Source organism: Microtus oregoni, unplaced genomic scaffold (assembly GCF_018167655.1).
Source record: "Microtus oregoni isolate MIOR12 unplaced genomic scaffold, Mior012 000044F_ref0000062, whole genome shotgun sequence".
In the NCBI taxonomy this organism is placed as follows: Eukaryota; Metazoa; Chordata; class Mammalia; order Rodentia; family Cricetidae; genus Microtus; species Microtus oregoni.
The window spans coordinates 13,215,907-13,233,799 of record NW_024543218.1 but is presented as its reverse complement, the minus strand read 5'-3'; the positions used below and the strand labels follow the sequence as shown (position 1 = coordinate 13,233,799).

The following is a 17,893-nucleotide window of genomic DNA, read 5'->3' as shown; positions in this document are numbered from 1 at the left end:
TCATAGATAATTTTAGAAATACAGAGAAAACGAAAATACTAAATCCTATATCTAGTAAGGTAATAAGAAATACTTGTCTTGAATCCATCATACTATTAAACCACCGAAGTAAAATTAAACTAATAGCTAAATTTCAAATGTAAGTCCTTTCGACTTTCTAAAAATATCTTTCTTAAAGTTTCTTTTGATAAGAAAATGCTACTCCTAGTTGGGATTGATAGGGAATTGATGTGGGATTGATTTCTTTCTAATCTGTTGCTTTCATTGGTTAATTAATAAAGAAACTGCCTTGGCCCATTTGATAGGCCAACCCTTAGGTGGGTGGAGTAGACAGAACAGAATTCTGGGAGAAAGACAGCCAAGTCAGTGAGTCGCCATGATTCTCCCACTCCAGACAGCCGCAGGTTAAGATCTTCCCTGGTAAGCAACCTCGTGGGCTACACAGATTATTAGAAATGGGTTAGATCAATATGTAAGAGCTATCCAATAACAGGCTGGAACTAATGGGCCAGGCAGTGTTCAAAAGAATACAGTTTCTGTGTAATTATTTCGGGTAAAGCTAGCCGGGTGACGGGAAGTGGCCTGCTGTTCATATTACAGTAGGGAATGACCTGGGCCTGAAGCTGCATGAACATAATTTCTGGCACACAGGTAGAGTGGCGATCTGTTCACTAAAACATTAGGCTCACTAGGAAGCGGCACAAACCGTTGTAATTAGTTACTCAGATGGAAGAGGCAGGAGGACAGGCCTTGACAACAGGGGAGGCAGGGCCAACAGCCATGAAGCTTAGTAGAACAGCCGTCAACAAAAAGTTAACTGATGATTCCTTAATTACACCTACGAAACCCAAGTGAAAGAATTCTTAGGGTTTGAACAACTGAGGATCGTGACAGCCCAAGGATGCAGTAAATTGCACAGTACAATCAGGATATAGGGTGGGAGAGTCATTAAGCCTCAAACAGACACACTGAAGACGTATGGGCAAGTCTCCTTCAGTTCCATCTTAAAAACACTTAGCCCAGCTCCATCTGAGACCCTGCCAATGGGAGGTTGCCTGGATCACACTAGTTAAGGACATGTCCCTGAGACGTTGTCTTGTTTGGTACCTGATGTGGGACTGCCCAGCTCATGGTGCCAGTATGGGCATGATCTCCTGGTGTAAGTAAATTACCTTAGCAAAAGCCAGGGTGCCAGCTGTCTATCAACCTTCTTCCATAGCTTCTGCTTCAAGCCCCTGCCTTGGTGCCCCTCAGTGATGGACTGTACTGTGCCATCTGAAATAGACCTTTTCTCTGCTCTTAAGCGCCTTAAAGAAAACATTGCTTTGACATGGTCTTTAGGCTGACTTTCCTGCATTTGTATTATATTAATGTGTTTTCTTTATATGTATCTTTAAAAGGAATATTTTGTTACTTGACATTTTGTTTGGCTTGACATCGTTTCATTGGAATGATAGTGTTGCAAGCTCAATCAAAGCCATGGGAAGATCACGTTGGTTTTACTACTGTTCCTCTAAAGCCTACCATATAATCAGAATAAGCAGCGCCCTCACAGTCAGAGAGATGCAGCTCGTGTACCTTCTAGTAGTTTCAGTGTCCATGACAGCCATTTTCTCGAAAAGGAAGGTGCATCGGCTTCTCATTCATGTTTTGCTTAAAGAATTAGGGACAACCAATGATATGGAAGCAACTTAAATACTGGAATGTGTGGTGAACATGTTATATGTGGAGTTACAAGGAAGCACACAGGATCCGTCTTGAACTTCTCTTCGTAGTCACAGACTCTTTGCTCTGTGTTGTGCTAATACTTACACCTCAACTTATTTGCTATACTTGACAAAAATATATTCATTCCATGTGTTAAATATCAAAACCACTTACAGTTCCTGGCCGTGGATACGGGACTCTTCCTTGATATGGCACCCACTGATAGTTGGGGCCGTCTCTGTGAGCATATGGGCCAAGGAACACTCTCCTTACATCACTCATGCTGTACATACACACCGCAGAGCCCTTGAAGATGTTGCTAGGAGAGAAGAGAAGGAAAAGTGGCTTTATCTCTAGTTAGTGGCTGTAGGATGACTTGGACTTCCCCATTATGCTTCAGATGTTAGTGACCAAAACACACATAGAGCTTTTGCAACCACAAATATTCTTTGGGATTAGTTTGGTCTCATCAATGCATTTTATCAATGTATAAAGGATTAAATCATGATTTGTTTAAAGTGTATGAAATCTTATTTGGTCTTCATTAATTTATATCAAATATAAACTATTAAAGCTGGACAAGAAAGACATATATGAATGAATATTCAGTTTTGATGTCGTAAAGAAATAAAAGCTAAAATTTCTGTTTCATCCTCAAGTATCATTACTGAGAAAAAAAAACCATCGTAGTCTCAAGAACTTTAAAACATCATTTTCAAAGGAATGCATGGAGGCATATCACATTCGAATTTTAACTCTTAAGCCAAGGTGTGAATTGAAGTCACATTGGAGATCTGAAATCCATAAAAGATTAATTATTATATCTGTACAACACAGAGCATAGTTTAAGGTAGTAGGAGTTATGTGATGGTCAACGTGGAGAATTATGGCAGATGTTTTTATAATTCTATCAATCAAAAGCAAGCAATTGAAATAACTGTGTTTGTCTTTGAGATGAAACTATTTTCCATTTACTTGGTCTGCAAAAAGCACAGCTTATGTATAATATTATATAAAAATAAAGTGCATGCTTACATTACTTATAACAATATAAGTCATATTGAAAGCACATATAAATCATGCCACAGAATAACTGTGGGTTCCTAAGCAATAAAAATTGCTCATTAGACAATGATACAGAAGGGAAACTGATGTCTATTGGACTCTGACAACCTCTTACCATGAGTATACGACTCCATACTAACCTCGATAAATATGCATAATGTTTAATATTTCCATGATAGAATAAATTACGAACTAACCCACATCTGATGCATCCCACTTTCATCGAAATTTATTGATTATTTCCCATTTTATTGTTACATATTTAGTAATCTTGGTGAATCAGATAATTCTGAAGTTTACTGCATGCAATTTGGAGCCCTTTGCTACCAATAACCTATCTTATTGAAAAGAGTGAAGAAATTATTTCACGCATTAAACAGTGGCAATCAAAATACAGATTTCCTAAATACTAGCATGGGAATTACCCAGTGAACTGGTCAAAAGAGAAGATTCATAGGGCCAACTCATTCTTCCAAGGTCAGAAACTCTAGTGATAAATGATATGAAATTTTATTATTTTTATTTTATAATTAAAATTTTTATATATGATTTATGGAATTTGTGTATATGATTTGTAAATTAGAGACATTAAGTTTTAACACATTCTTGGTGATTCCCACAGACAATACTGAGAAGTGCTGTTGCTCTAGGAATTAGGGACACAGAAAGACAGATTGAGAGTTGCCACTCACTTCCCACAGTCTTACTGCCGTTGTCTAGGTATTAGCACCAGATTTACTAATGCATCGGCATATGGACTTGCATATAGATTTAGTAATATGTGTCTCTTCATTTCCAAAGTTCATTTTGTTAAGTAATGATGCCAAAGTGATTTAAATGCCTTTAATATTTAAAAATATGCCAAATTACATTCTACAATTAATCTTTCTCTTTATATGACCATACTCACCAACAGTGCTTCTTAGTGGCTTCAAGATTATTTTTATTTTAAATAATTTGCCATCTCTCAATGCATATGCTTACTAATAGCCATGCAATGAGTTTATTTGTTCCAAAAATACTTTATATAGTTTGAACCTTCTGCTGAGTAGAATGGGGGTTGTCTGACCAAAAGATTAAGCAGCTACTTTTTCATTGAGAGCAAGAACTTTTGGAAGAACTAGAAAGAGAAAAGCGCAGGTTGATGACAGTGCTGGAAGTGTATGGAAGTGAAAGAATGTACAAGGAGAGGAATGGAAAGGAACGGAAAGTGAGGAAATGAAGCTTGAATTTGGAATTGTGTGTCAAGCAGACAACACACAAAAACCTGTGTGAACTTGGCTCCCTGGTTTCTCTCTCCAGTTCTTGCTTGAATTTAAGGAATCATTTAATAAGATTATATTTTAAATATTTGGATTTTAGGTAGTTAATGAAAAAAATCAAGGAACCCATCAAATTAAAGAGTAATTAGAGTAAAAAAGGAGAAAATCTATTTGCTAACTTTCAGAAATTTTGATATAATAATATAATAATATTCTATTATTATTTTGATATTAATAATATAATAATATTCTATTATTATTTTGATATAATAATATAACAATATTCTAATGCATGTGAAGTGTGTAAAATCATATACATATATTAGAATTTTATGAAATGCTGTATTAATGTTTGTAAAAGTACTCGAATAGGTTATATTTAAGAACATATGTGTATATACAGCTATATATTTATGCATGCACTTATAATTAATAAAAAAGAGGGCATGAGTTTGAAGGGAAGTGGGGAGCAGTATATGTGAAGGTCTGGAGAAATGGAAAGATTATATTATAATCTCAAAAACAAAAGAAACATAAAAACATTTATACAAACAACTTAATATTTTTATTTGTTAACTTTTTACTTTCTCTAACTCTGCCAAATTTTTACTGACTTCTAAGGGAATGTGCAGGGAGATGGAGCAAGGACTTTACATGTGAGAGCAGTGGGAAGCCTACCGAACTTCTGGACACCAGAGGCTTGTTTTCTATTAAGTTCTCCGTCAACCACCTGTCCAGAGAGAGGACTTCCCCTCCAGGGGAACAACTGGCAATACTAAATATCCTGGATTGCCTATCACCTCATTTCTTTAGCATTTGCTGACAGCAATTGAGACAGAGTGCATGGGACAGTTGCTACAGTTCTAAGTTCCAAATCGAGTTCCTTTGTTCTTCTTTTATATCACTAAAAGCTTTTTTCAAAAAATTATTGTTTCCAACTTTACGATCCCCATCTTGCTGTGTATTAAATATAAAATATTAAAGTTGACATTATATTATTACTAACTGTACTATATACAGTATAACACACAGTTTTCAGACTGCTTCATTGTTCTATTTATAGTGATGATATCCGTGCATTACATGCTTTAATTTCTGATGACTTGTAATTGGTGAGCGGGCACACCCATGTGAGTACACACGTGTGCCACAGTGACTCACAGTTCAGAGGACAACTTGTTCCAGTCAGTTTTCTACCCCATCTGCTTTCTGGAATCCCACTCTGGTTGTGAGCTTTGGGACAAGCCCCTTCATCCCAGCAACCATCTCAATGGCCCCTGACCTCATGACTTGTAAAATCATTATCAGAGCATGTCAGAACCAAGAACTCACAGACACTCAAAACCTGAAGCGATACAAGCGGCTAAGCAGCTACAGGATGGGCAATTTATCCAACACAGCAATAAAGTGTCGTTTACCTCGATGTTGTAAACACTCCGTAGACAACCGGATTTTTAGGATCTTTAGAGTTCATTAAGAATACATCCTCTGTTTGAAAACACAACCAGAGAAAGTTCCATATTTATTTTACACCTAGTGGGCAGTTTGCCCCCCCTCCTCCCAGACTCTCCTCTATCCCTCCTTTTCCTTCCCTGATCCATCCCTCCTCTGTTAGCACCTTCCCCTTCCCCATACACCCCTCCTCTGTTCTCATCTCCCCCTCCCCCATACATTCCTCCTCTGTTTCTGTTCAGGCACAGGTCTCCCATGGATATTAACAAAACATGTCATGTAACGTTTCAGTAAGACTAAGCACTTCACATATGTCCTATGCGTCAAACATCAGCCACTTACGCAATTCATCGAAATGGGTGTCAATGCCATTGGGACCTGGCACAGAGCAAATTAGGCGAGCCTTCAGGAATGTCGTCCATTTATTCACAAGACTTCTGTGTCCGCCAAAGTCATTCTGAAAGGTAACACAAGCTACTCTATAGAGCAAGCACGCTACACAGAAGTGTCAAATATGTTTCTATTTCCCATTTTTAAACTCCAGGAACATGAATGTATTTCTTCATTTTTCCACTCCAGGAACATGAATGTATTTCTTCATTTTTCCATGTTTAAATTTTTTTAAAAAGGCATCTTTTCTTGTAATCAAGTAATCCCCCATTCTCTACTTTTCAAATGAGCCATAACCATTCTAAATGTCTAAATATAAACTATTATCCTATTTATTATATTTTTGCTCAAATCTTTGATCCAAAGCTCAGTAAAGGAAATGCCCATAAGAGTACTTAAATGTGCTGGGTGGTGGTGCACACCTTTGATCCCAGCACTCAGGAGGCAGAGACAGGCAGATCTCTGTGAGTTCGAGGCCAGCCTGGTCTACAAGAGCTAGTTCCAGAATAGGTTCTAACACTACAGAGAAATGCTGTCTCAAAAAAAAAAAAAAGTTCTTAAATGTTACATTTTGTCCATTAATGGGAGTAGATTAACTCATTTGAAATATGTACACTATGAAATATTATTTAGCCATTTAATATGATTAAACCAGGAGTACTTGCTTGGTAAATTCAGTCAGATAGGCTAATATAAATATCGCTGACCTCAAGTAAAAATGATCCCAAAATGTTGAACTCTCAAAAGCAGTGCGTAGAATGGTGACCCACTGAATCTAGGAGAACAGTAGAATTTGAACACAAATTGGCCAAAGGATAGAAAATTTTGAAAAGACGGGAAGAAGAGGTTCAAGAAATCTATTATGTAGCATGATTGCTACATGTAGTTTTAATATTATATTCTTTAAAAATTGCTAAAAAAGATTTCTAAGCATTGTTACCACATAGAATAAAAGTATATGATTTAAAACATACTAATTTGCTAGATTTATCCATTTATCAATGTTAAAATGATATTCTGTATGTTACAAATGAATATAACTTTTCAATTAAAATAATTTAAAGGAAATTTTCTCTTCTACCTTGCTATTAATAATGGAAAATTATTAATCGCTTGTTTGCTCTGGGTTAGGCAAGTTCTCCCTACTGAGCCAGTGTTTTCTATGAATCTCACCAGCTGCTGCAGCCTGACTCGAGGATGCTACTGGGTATAAAATTAGCCTTCCCTGGGCATATGTCTAATGGGTGAGGAGTGTTGCTTATTGTCTTCACTGACAAAAAATCCACCAAGTCACGCTCCTGAAACCAAACACTTCAACAGCTTACAACAGTCAGACAGTTTTTAGACTGTAACCAGTCGGTTGAGAAAATATTCCCTAGAAAATATTTTCAGAATGCCTTATTACTGCAAATTAAATTGAATTTTAATGTAAATGTTATTCTGAATTCTATTGCAAAGACATATATTTAAAAGAAGATACTATCTTTAAAACTAATTTTTTTCTTTTTGTTTTTTTTTTTTGAGACAGGGTTTCTCTGTGTAGTTTTGACTATTTTGGAACTTGTTCTTTAGACTAGGCTGGCCTTGAACTCACAGAGATCTGCCTGCCTCTGCCTCCCAAGTGCTGAGGCTAAAGGTGTCGTGCCACCTCTGCCCAGCTAAAACTAATTTTTATGTACACATGTTGCTGTAACAGTTTTCTTAAAATTAGAGAATACATTTATATTCGGTTTATATGGTATTTATATTATACAGCTTTTAATAACTCTATAGCTAATACTTTAAACTTATTTATTTTCATAAAAATGTCTGATTTATCTACACATTGTTCTATGTTTCCAAATCACAAAGGAAACTTTATGAATCAGTTGTATTGTATCATCAGATCATAATATGCTAAGAAAGAGATCAGAAAGACCCCATGGATTTTTTCTGCTATAACACTGTTATGCAATATTATACCATATTAAACACTGAATCCTCCAGAAAAATAAATATCAGATCACCTCATTCCGATATTTGTATGTGTTTGAATAAGAACCTATGTGCTGATGAAATCATCAGTTTGTAAATATAAACTATCCCAATTTTGGCTCATGGTTCAATGCTTTATCTGTATTTCAATATCAAATATCTATTCAAAATATATTAGTGTATGAAATTGCTAAATCTGAAAATGTAGAAGGTATGTTCTTTCAGGTAATATATTATTCTTATTCATATAGGAAAATACTTTGTATTCTGTGACTTTGAAACAAAATAATTAATGTAATTGTGAAATAGTTATTTCATAATCTCTAAGCATATTCCTATTTGTATATAATACATTTTTCAATCATTTCTAACATTTAAATATTCAGTATTAGATGTCATTTTAAACATCATTTAAATCAATGGAAAATAAAATGAAATTAAATAAATTAAATAGTGAATGAACAATACTTTTTATTTCTTTACCTCACCTTGCATATCTGACCAATTCTAGCATGAGTGGCTTTTCCAGAATGTTCTCCATCTATTGCATTTTCTCGGAAGAAAAAGTACACTTTATCATCTTCAGGGTTGTCACTCTCTGGGATGAGATGAGCACTGATGAATCTAGGATCTGAGAAAAACATTCTATTTATTAATCTGCAGTTTAAAGAATAAGGATAGTCTATAGGCTTTGTTTATACTTTCTTTTGTTTATACTTTGTTATATGTGAAGATGGGAGTTTCCTTGCTTAATCACGTTTTTGGATTACTTTACCTAATGCCTGTTCATTATGAAATATATTATAAATTATAGTTATCTCAACAAAAGAAATTTAATTTTGCTCAGAGTGTTAGGCAAGGGTACAAAACCCATTTAGAACAAATTATTGATTATCCAAATCCTTTTCAATCTTGAGAGTTATCAAGTGTTCCTTGTTGCTGTATGCAGTTATTCCTCTTTTAATGCATCAAATTACATAAAGAGTCCTGACTACTTCCTTCTTGTTTTCATTAAATACTTGGTGGGGGGCAAAGGTGAAATCTGTGTAAGCAACGGAACTGCTCATTCCCACTCATTTTCCCGTTCCCAGCTCAGAATATGGTGACATCATTTTACTCTTCAGACCAAGAGTAAACTCCATGCTCTGCATTCTGTCCAGTAGCCTGTCCACTCCATATCAAACTCCAATGTCACCAGTGCCAATGCAGATCACCATTTTTCAACCAGTCTGTTCCTAGCTTACAGCCGTCCATATTTTTTCACGCAACCACCAGAATGCTCCTCTACCCCATCATGTTTGTCTCCAGGTGCTCCATGTTCTTTACCACTCATTTAATAATAAAATCAGCCAGGTGCTGTTGGTGCACACCTTGAATCCCAGCACTTAGGAGGCAGAGGCAGGGGAACCTCTGTGAGTTCAAGGCCAGCCTAGTCTACAGAGTGAGTTCCAGGACAGGTTCCAAAGCTACAGATAAACCTGTTTTGAGAAACCAAAAGCAACCAACCAAGTAACTAACCAAACAAATATTTGAATAAATAAATACAAAATCAAATTACTTAAAATAACCAGGGGCCACAACCCTTTTTGAACCACCTGACACATATTTTCTTTTGCATCCTTTTTCTTCCAGCCTTCTCCTGGACAGAGATGCTATCACCAATCCTGGTTCTTATATATATCATGTAGTCTCCACCATGCTTAAGAGACATAGGAAATGAACAGATCACAAAACTAGCTTTATCAGTGTAAAATCCATGACATCCAGTCCTGATCTTAAGCCTTAAATAGTTACCTTAATAACCTTCTCTTTAACTGTGACATCTTTTTATGTTTACTTCGGAATGATATGCCCTGAAATAAACCTCAAAAAGATACACACCAAGTCATATCAGGCTAAGTATACAGACCCTGGAAGTAATGTAGAACACATGAAATGTTTCCCGTGAGCCAGAATAATGGAGTAATAATTTAAGAACCAACCAAAGAAGCTGGTCAAACGTCACCTTACAAACAGACGCAGTTCTACAGATCCTAGCCTAACAAGGACTTTACAGTTACTAAACTTAACTACCTTTCTTCAGGTTTCTTCTCATGGGAAATTAATCTAATTCGAATCTAAGGTTTCAGCAAAAAGCCCATGTTTGCAAGAATATAATTAACTTAATAAATTTGAGAGATGATGTAAGATAATTTTCAACACATTTTATCATGACCAAGTATCAACTAAAGAAAATACCAGCATCTACACGTACAATACTTTGTTTTTCACTATTTTGCATTTTAATGCATTTAACACTACTTAGGTTCAGTACAGCTTTATGAGAAAGACTGCATTGTGTTTTCAATTAAAAATTCAAGTAGATTTATTTTTCATGCATTTTTTAGCATCTGTACTATCAATTTATTAAATATTTCTCAGTGACTACTCTTTATTTTTAATATAGAAGATCACAAGTTACTACGATGGAGATCTTCTGTAGTCATGATGGTGACTGTCACCAGATATCCAGCAGGTAAATGTTCTAATTCTTATACTGTACAAGAAAGAGTCAAACTAAGAGTTTAGAAAAAAAAACCCAATAAAGACATGCCTCTAACTTATTCTTAGAATTTAAGGTGTGAGGCACAACAAGGAAAACATGCACAAGATGACAGAAACAAAAGGGAACATTGTGTCCATAGAGAAGACAAAATGGAGAGGAAGTGGAAAGGAATGGACAGCTAAACCTGTTCCTTTGCAGCTGCCTTATCTGGGATTGTATCATAGTGCCGAGGAATAAAACACAGACCCCATATCTGCAAGCACAGTGATTTAAAAAGGCAACGGAAAGCTAAGAGATGTGGCATTCTTGTCGTGGAGGTGCGTCTCTTTACTCGGTGGGAAGAAACAACAAAGCATTTGAAACATAACATTCCTACATTCCATGATGTGGAAGCGTTGTTGTGGCTCAGTTGCTTCACAGAATAAAATAAGAGGGGCTGGAAGTGGGCACAAAAGGGCACAGTGAGGCAAGAAGGAATGCTGGCAGACCGAGCCGAAGCAACCACAGAGACACAATGGATGCAAGGCGCAGTGAGGGTGAAGGAAAGGACACAGGGCCAGGTTATTTTAAATTAATTGGCTGGTAGAACTTAATTAATTCACAGGTAGAAAGTTGAATACATGGTGCAATGACTAAAACCATGAAAAAGAAAGAAATTTCTGCTTTAAACCAGTGGCTGAATAAAAGTCTTCAGACTATGTGAAGAAGTGTCAAATAGAGAGGAAGAACGTGGCCTCATTTTACCGCATCTGAAACGGAAAGACATGCCTTTTCCCACATGTCATGAAAAAAATAAATGGAAAGAAGGTGGCCATATTTGAAATTGAAGTGGTGAAATGACTGGTAAGATGCTGGCTAAAATAGAATGGAGAATAGATAACCCTTGTTGAGGTTTGAGTTTAAAATAGCTTCCTTGGAACTCATGACCCCTTGCCCCCCAGCTTGCAAGGCCATCTCGGGTGGAGAGGAACCATTAGCATGGAGTGTAAGGGGAGGAAATGGCCTGCTGGAAAGTGAGCCCTTAGATTTTTAGTCCCACCCCATTTCCTGTCCCCTTACTTCTTAGTCTGTCTGCTGCTGTCAGGACTCTTCCCACTTCCTAAATACAGACGTTCCTGAAAAGCACAGATTATAGCCCTCAAATTATGGACAGCTAAACCTGTTCCTTTGCAGCTGCCTTATCTGGGATTGTATCATAGTGCCGAGGAATAAAACACAGACCCCATATCTGCAAGCACAGTGATTTAAAGTAGAAGGAAACTTCAGTATCACTACAGAGATGGGACTCCAAGCGGTTTTCCATTTTTCCCTCTTCAACAACCCTTTTCTTTGACTTAGCTCCCCTTTAATTACTTGATCTTAAAAAAGAAAACATATCCACAGATGTTGTTTTAGAGAACATTGGAAAGTCTTGTGTCCATCAAAACAGAGGACCGGAGCATGGGCCCCACTTCCCATCTGCTCCCCAAGTTTCACTAACTGGGTTCTTTTCTATCTTTCCCTGCCATCAGGCATCAAGAGATATCATACTACCCAATCAAACTTGGTTAGGTCTTGCTTATCTATTGACAGAAAAACATTCAGGTTGTTTACAGCTTGCTTTGCTTTCCTTATTTTTTGATGCTTCTTGACACTGAGATTGAGCTGTTCGTTATTGGGCACCACTGTCTTTTCTCCCTGTTATCTATAAAATCCCTCAAGATGCACGCTTTCTAAACTTCACTCTGGATTTTTCCCCATTTCACCCTTAAAATGAACCGATCTAGTATTTTCTCCATTACTTCAGGATTCTCCATCCGTTTATATTGTTCTTCCACTCTGAGAGTCCATATCATCCTGTTCTTCTTCTCATAGCCATTTCTTACACTTTGTGGATCTGGTTAAGAGTTCTCCCCAGATTGTGGACTGGGTTCATCTGGCATGGAAGGCATTGGGCACTTTCTTTTCAAAGCTGCCCCCTCCTGCATTTCTTATTTTGGTTGGTGCTCTCACGGGCACCTTTATATAAGCAGTCATGTTTAGCTATGTAGTCTCCAGCTGCACCAGAACTCCCTTCTGCCTCCTAAATTCCTAAACCTTTTTCCTCTTTTCTTTCACTCCCACTTCCTGCTCTTAGCCTTCCTTTTCTAGCCTAATCTATGTTCCCATTACAATACAGCAGTGTTCTCCGCCTTGACCTCAAAGGTTTTATCTGAGCCATCCGACAAAGGAGGGAGAGCCAATTCACTGATGGTGTGCATCCTGCAGAACAGTGCCTGGTGGTGTGAACTCAGTCATGGTAAACCAAAATGACACAGAGACCGATATCACACTGAGACAGTGGTAATACAACTGAAGGTGATCAGTATATAAACCTGAGCTAGGTCAAAATTTTGACTCTACATATTCTACCGCAAGAGAAAAGTGGTAAACGTTGCTGGTTACGTCAGTCACAATGTGCCTGATGGAGGAATCTACGGCAGTAAGTGTTGCCCACAAACTAGCCTGTACATCTCTTTCCAGCAGAATGAACTCCATTTTCCTTTCAGTGTCCTTCTAGTGAACTCATTCCCTACTCTGGACCACACCTCACCAGTGTCTTCCCAGCTGTGTTGTTCACATGTGATACGGAAATAACATTTGCACCCGCCAGTGTCTTAGCATTGAGTTCTTCTCCATGACTCTCATTTTTATAATTGTCATAGACACTTATCTTGCATTTCCAATTCTCTGTGGTTAGCTTCTGTGCAGAAGAAAACTTCTCCTCAGCTTCTTCTGAATGTTTCGCAGAGAATGGCTCCAGAGCCTTGCCACCCCGCCCCAAGATTCTTCTCTCCTGAAACTCACATTCCATGCATTCGAACTTGTCTTTGTCTGAAACTGTTTTACTATCTTGCACCTTTTAATATGTATAGAGGCTTGAATAAGAGTGAACCCAATAGGCTCCTGTATTTGAAATACAGTAGGAAATGGCACTATTTGAAAAGATTTAGAGGATTAAGAGATGTGGCCTTGTTAAAGGAAGAGTATCACTAAGGTTGGACTCTGAGGTTTCAAAAGCTCATGCCAAACACAGAAAGAGCCTCTCTTTCTGCCTATGCATCAGGATGTAGGGATGTAGTACTCAGCTACTGCTTCAGCGTCTGCCTGCATGCATGCCCTGCATGCATGCCGTCATGCTTCCTGCCATGATGACAATGGATTAAACCTCTGAAAGTGTAAGAAAGACACAATCAAAGGCATTCTCTTATAATACTTGAGATGGTGATTGTGTCTCCTCATGACAACTGAAGAGTGACCAAGAGAGTATGCAAACTCATGTGCTCGTACCACAGTGAGAATCTATACAACTCTATTCTCATCGCTTGTTTTCTTGCTCCTTATTTTCAGTTGTTCTGATTCCTTTTCTTCTTTGTGGATGAATATTGTTTGGAAAACAGTATATAGTCAAAAAAATCAAATAAGTGGTTTGGTGAATGAATGAGTGAATCTCTATAAGGGAAATGAATTTTAGAAAAACGAAGCATGTTTCCATTCCTTCTAAAATTACATTTGTTTCTATTCTAGGGGAGGTCAGAGAATAATTTGTCAGAGTAGGTTCTCCATTCAAACATGAGGAGCTCATTTGAACTTGCTCTGATTGACAGATCTGTTGGTAGACGCCTTTATTTGATGAACCATCTTGATGACCCAAAAGGTTTAGCTGAGGCTGGTCTTGAACTCATGGTATTACTGCCCCCATCTCTAAAAATGTAGAGTGTGTGCTACTACTACAAATAGATTCCTCTCTTCTTTGCACTGCTTGCTTAAGTTATTCAAATGGCGCAAACCCATTCTTGATTCAGATGGCTTAGTTTTGGGGTACAAAAGTGAATAGACTTTAACTGAAAACTACTTTGAAAAGTTATTACCCAATAATGAGGTCTCAAAATGCTCTTCTGAAAGTTTGTGAAAGTTCTTTGAGGCTTAAGAAAAGCTTTTCCACTTTGATCTGCATTAAATAATTAATGAAGTAAAATTAATTTTTGGTTTGACATTTTTTCAAAATTAGATTTCATTAATAAGATTAAAATAATCCAAAACATATTCCTCTGTTCTCTGAGCTAAAAACAACACATATGTTGCAGCCAGAGATGGCTATTGTCCTGAGAATGAGCAAGCAGTTCTACAACTTGCCTTGCCACCAAACCTTCCAAGGCAAAAGTTGACCAAGATCCTTTCAACGGGCCTGCTTTGCTACTTTGTGAATTCTCCTTAGGAATCTAAGACTCTTCATGGCCTTCACAAAAGAAAGCTACTCTGGCTACTCCCATCAAAAGAGACGCAGCAGGGAAAGCATTAGCCAACTGGTTGGTTTTCTTTTTAAGTCGGTGCCCTGTAAACCACTAAAGCCAAAAAGAAAAATGTCAATTTCCATTTCTCAGATAGGAATCCTTGATTTCCCTGTGGTTAAATCCATTAAAACTAACAAACATATACAGAAAGATCTCTTAGCAATGGAAAGCTCCAGCTTCACTACCTCCCTTCACATTTACATGTTCTTTACTCTGGGAAGTTTGCAAAATGCCAGGAGATAAGGTTTAAGGAATTGGCAAACACACACACTTCAGGCTAATTTCTCAGGATGTGAAACACTGTGCCTTGGGTGAAACAGGAGGCTGATGTGAATGTGTACTGAAACCTAAACATCAAAAGAAGATGGCAAGATCCATTCTAATGAGATCAAAGTACACGGATTGCACCAGCATAAAACTTCAGTACAAACACCACGAAAGGTAAATAGAATTGGAAAGCATTCTCTCATCTGGGTAGCTTAAATGGCACGCCTCTGGCAATAAGACCTTGTCGTTACAGATACTGTGGTACTCTTTGCGATGCCCGGGGCACAGGGTAGAAGCTGAATAAATAATCTTATTTATTAATCGTGAGCCAGTGCTGCTTTCTGAAGCAGGGTCTCTTTAGTCTCGACACTTGCAATCAATGCCGAATAAATAAAGCAGTGTTTTTTCCCCATCTTTATCTCCTGCAGCACCCCTGACATCCTTCCATATCTCAGCCGCAGATGGCGGTTCTTGCAAAAGTCCCGTTTGGCACCACCTGCTGCTTGTAACAGTACCACTCTGTTGAAATATTTTCAGCAGCTGCAAATTAAACTGTCCTTCAGGTGCAATCTCACACGTAATGAAAATGACAACTTGGCACGGGCCACGTGCTATGTTTCCCTTATGATTCATCGCAACGCCTTAGCTTATTTCAATGATGAACAGGTTTGCTGCCCTCAGCACTAGACTCAATCTGAATCCTAAGTATGTCCATATTTTGGCCAGCATTTGACTGGACTCTTCCTTCAACCAATAAGTTCCATCAACTAGCACCATGATAGATTGTTTCTTTTTTGGTCTGAAAATGAATTAAATGCATATAAATAATAATTAGAGATTCAGAGCATCTGTGCATTTTAAACAGTTATTGGTTATGTTCTAGGATGTAAATTTTGTATAATTCTTGGCTATCCATTCGTGATTTTAATCTGTTTTGCCCAAGTAGCACAAGGCCTTGTGAGTGTTGCATCAAAGAGTGCTCAGACATTTCTAGTGAGAATATGTTAATGGATTTGAACACAGCAACAGGAGTATACCACGTCTGTAGGTAAAAGAAAAATCCAGCTCCCACAGTTCTCTCAGAAATGGTGGCCCACTGAAGAAAAGGAAAGCAAGGGTTATTTATCATAACATAAATGCACATTCCTCTTTTCTGAAAATTTGAAATGGGATCCCACTGGCATTAAGACACTACACTCTTCTGTGACAGAGTTAGACAAAAATATGTTAAAATCAGGCCTTTTTTTTTAACTTGCTAAATTTTTAATGCTAAGAAATACCAACTAGGGCCATGCATGGTGGTGAAAACTTACAATACCAACATTTCAGAGGCTAAGGCAGGAGGGCCATAAGTTCAGGGCTAACCTAGGCTACAAAACATGTCACAATCCAGCCTGAATTATGTATGGGAATTTGCTCCTTTTCCAAGAACAAAATATGAGTTACTGTTAACTAGCCTCAGTTTCCCCAAATGTCAGAAAGTAGCTATGTCTGAGAAGTGTTTGGAGAATTGAAAAGGGGAACATGTAATTCTACGTGTGTCTGTCTAAAGCATTCCATGGGCTTTCAAAACTGCTAGTGGCTATTAATTTATACTGGTGTTTATAAAACACTGTAATATCCTATAAAGTATAAATGTTTAAAAGTTAGTGGTAACATAAACTTTTACAGCTAGCAAAGCTAGCTGAATTAGACACAGGCTGATAAGGAAGCTATAAACCTGTTAGAACAACAGAGAAAAGGAAGACTCACCGTAAATTCTCTAACGAGTAAAACCCCATTGTTTCCAGTACTGAAGCCCCTGGAATCAAAACATTTACCAAGCAACTAGCTGGCAAGTTGGGAAAAGGGAAAAGGCATCAGAGAAGACAGCCAGCAACCAGAATAGCAGGCAAAAGTGATGGTTTTCTTCCTTTGGCTTTTTCCAGAAGGGCAAACAAAAGTCCCAAAGACCCAACAGTTTGGGAACAAGGCCCAGCACATTGAGAATGCAAGGCATGTAGCTTAAGGTCATCCCACATTCCTCGCTAACAGCATAAGCAGAGTAGATATATCATTTTTGGCTGTGGAATAGAGAGGCGTCTGGCTGCCAAGGAACAGGCCTGGAAAAAGTTTTGAAGTTTAGCTGGCTGGGTAGCTGTAAGAAGCCCTTGGAATAGTTTAACCCCAGGAAGGTTGTAAAAGCAGCCACATCATGGAGAGAGAAGGGAGGATTCCCAGAGAAAAAGAGAGAGAAAGTCACTGAAAGCAACAGGTCCTGCTGCTGATGGCAGAGCTTCCTGTGTGGACCGTACATCTTTCTGATACGCACTCACCCTGAAAGAGATTAAGATCTAGAAGATGTCAAAGGACAAGCTTGTAACTGACAGAACGTGGACACGGCCAAGCCCTTTCTCCCGCTACCGCCTCATCAACTGTCTGCACCTATTATTCTCCAGTGAGTCCTATGTGGCGGAGGAAAGCTAATTGCCGCGCTATATGAATTAAGATACTTCGCTTTGACATTAATAAAAAGCTGGTGAGAAGGCGTACTGCTCGCTCTGATAACTCATCAGGACTATCTGAACTAAATGGTCATAACCCACGCAGATGTCTGTAGCATTCCTCATCCGAAGGGAAGTTACGGCAGAGGAAGTAAAGGCCTTTGGGATGTTGGGCTTATTAGCATAAACATGTAAAGTGATCAAAACCATAACTGTGGCGTGTCGTGCCTTCCGCCACACACGTCAAATCACATTAACCACCTTGTTTCTCTTATGAGCGCTGTCACTGAGGAAGGAATAGCTTTCCACTTTCATCTTCTCAAACTTCATTCTCCACTGTCCCCCATTTCTTCCTTGACGTACTTTGAAGGAAGGGAGTACCTTTTCTGTGAACCCACACATCCTAGTTAAAGCACCCATTTTGTGAAACATAAC

At 38.0% G+C, this 17,893-nt stretch overlaps 1 protein-coding gene across 1 annotated transcript in view; it reads right to left on the bottom strand.

The window, feature by feature from the left end:
• The window catches only part of LOC121434769 (semaphorin-3A), a 307,219-nt gene that overhangs the window by 37,795 nt on the left and 251,531 nt on the right, over nucleotides 1-17,893 (bottom strand). The window contains exons 9-12 of the mRNA XM_041633730.1: nucleotides 8,339-8,481; nucleotides 5,829-5,943; nucleotides 5,453-5,522; nucleotides 1,882-2,026 (exon numbers count right to left, since the gene is read on the bottom strand). Coding sequence (XP_041489664.1) covers nucleotides 1,882-2,026; nucleotides 5,453-5,522; nucleotides 5,829-5,943; nucleotides 8,339-8,481 — 473 coding nt within the window. The remainder of the gene's footprint in view (nucleotides 1-1,881; nucleotides 2,027-5,452; nucleotides 5,523-5,828; nucleotides 5,944-8,338; nucleotides 8,482-17,893) is intronic.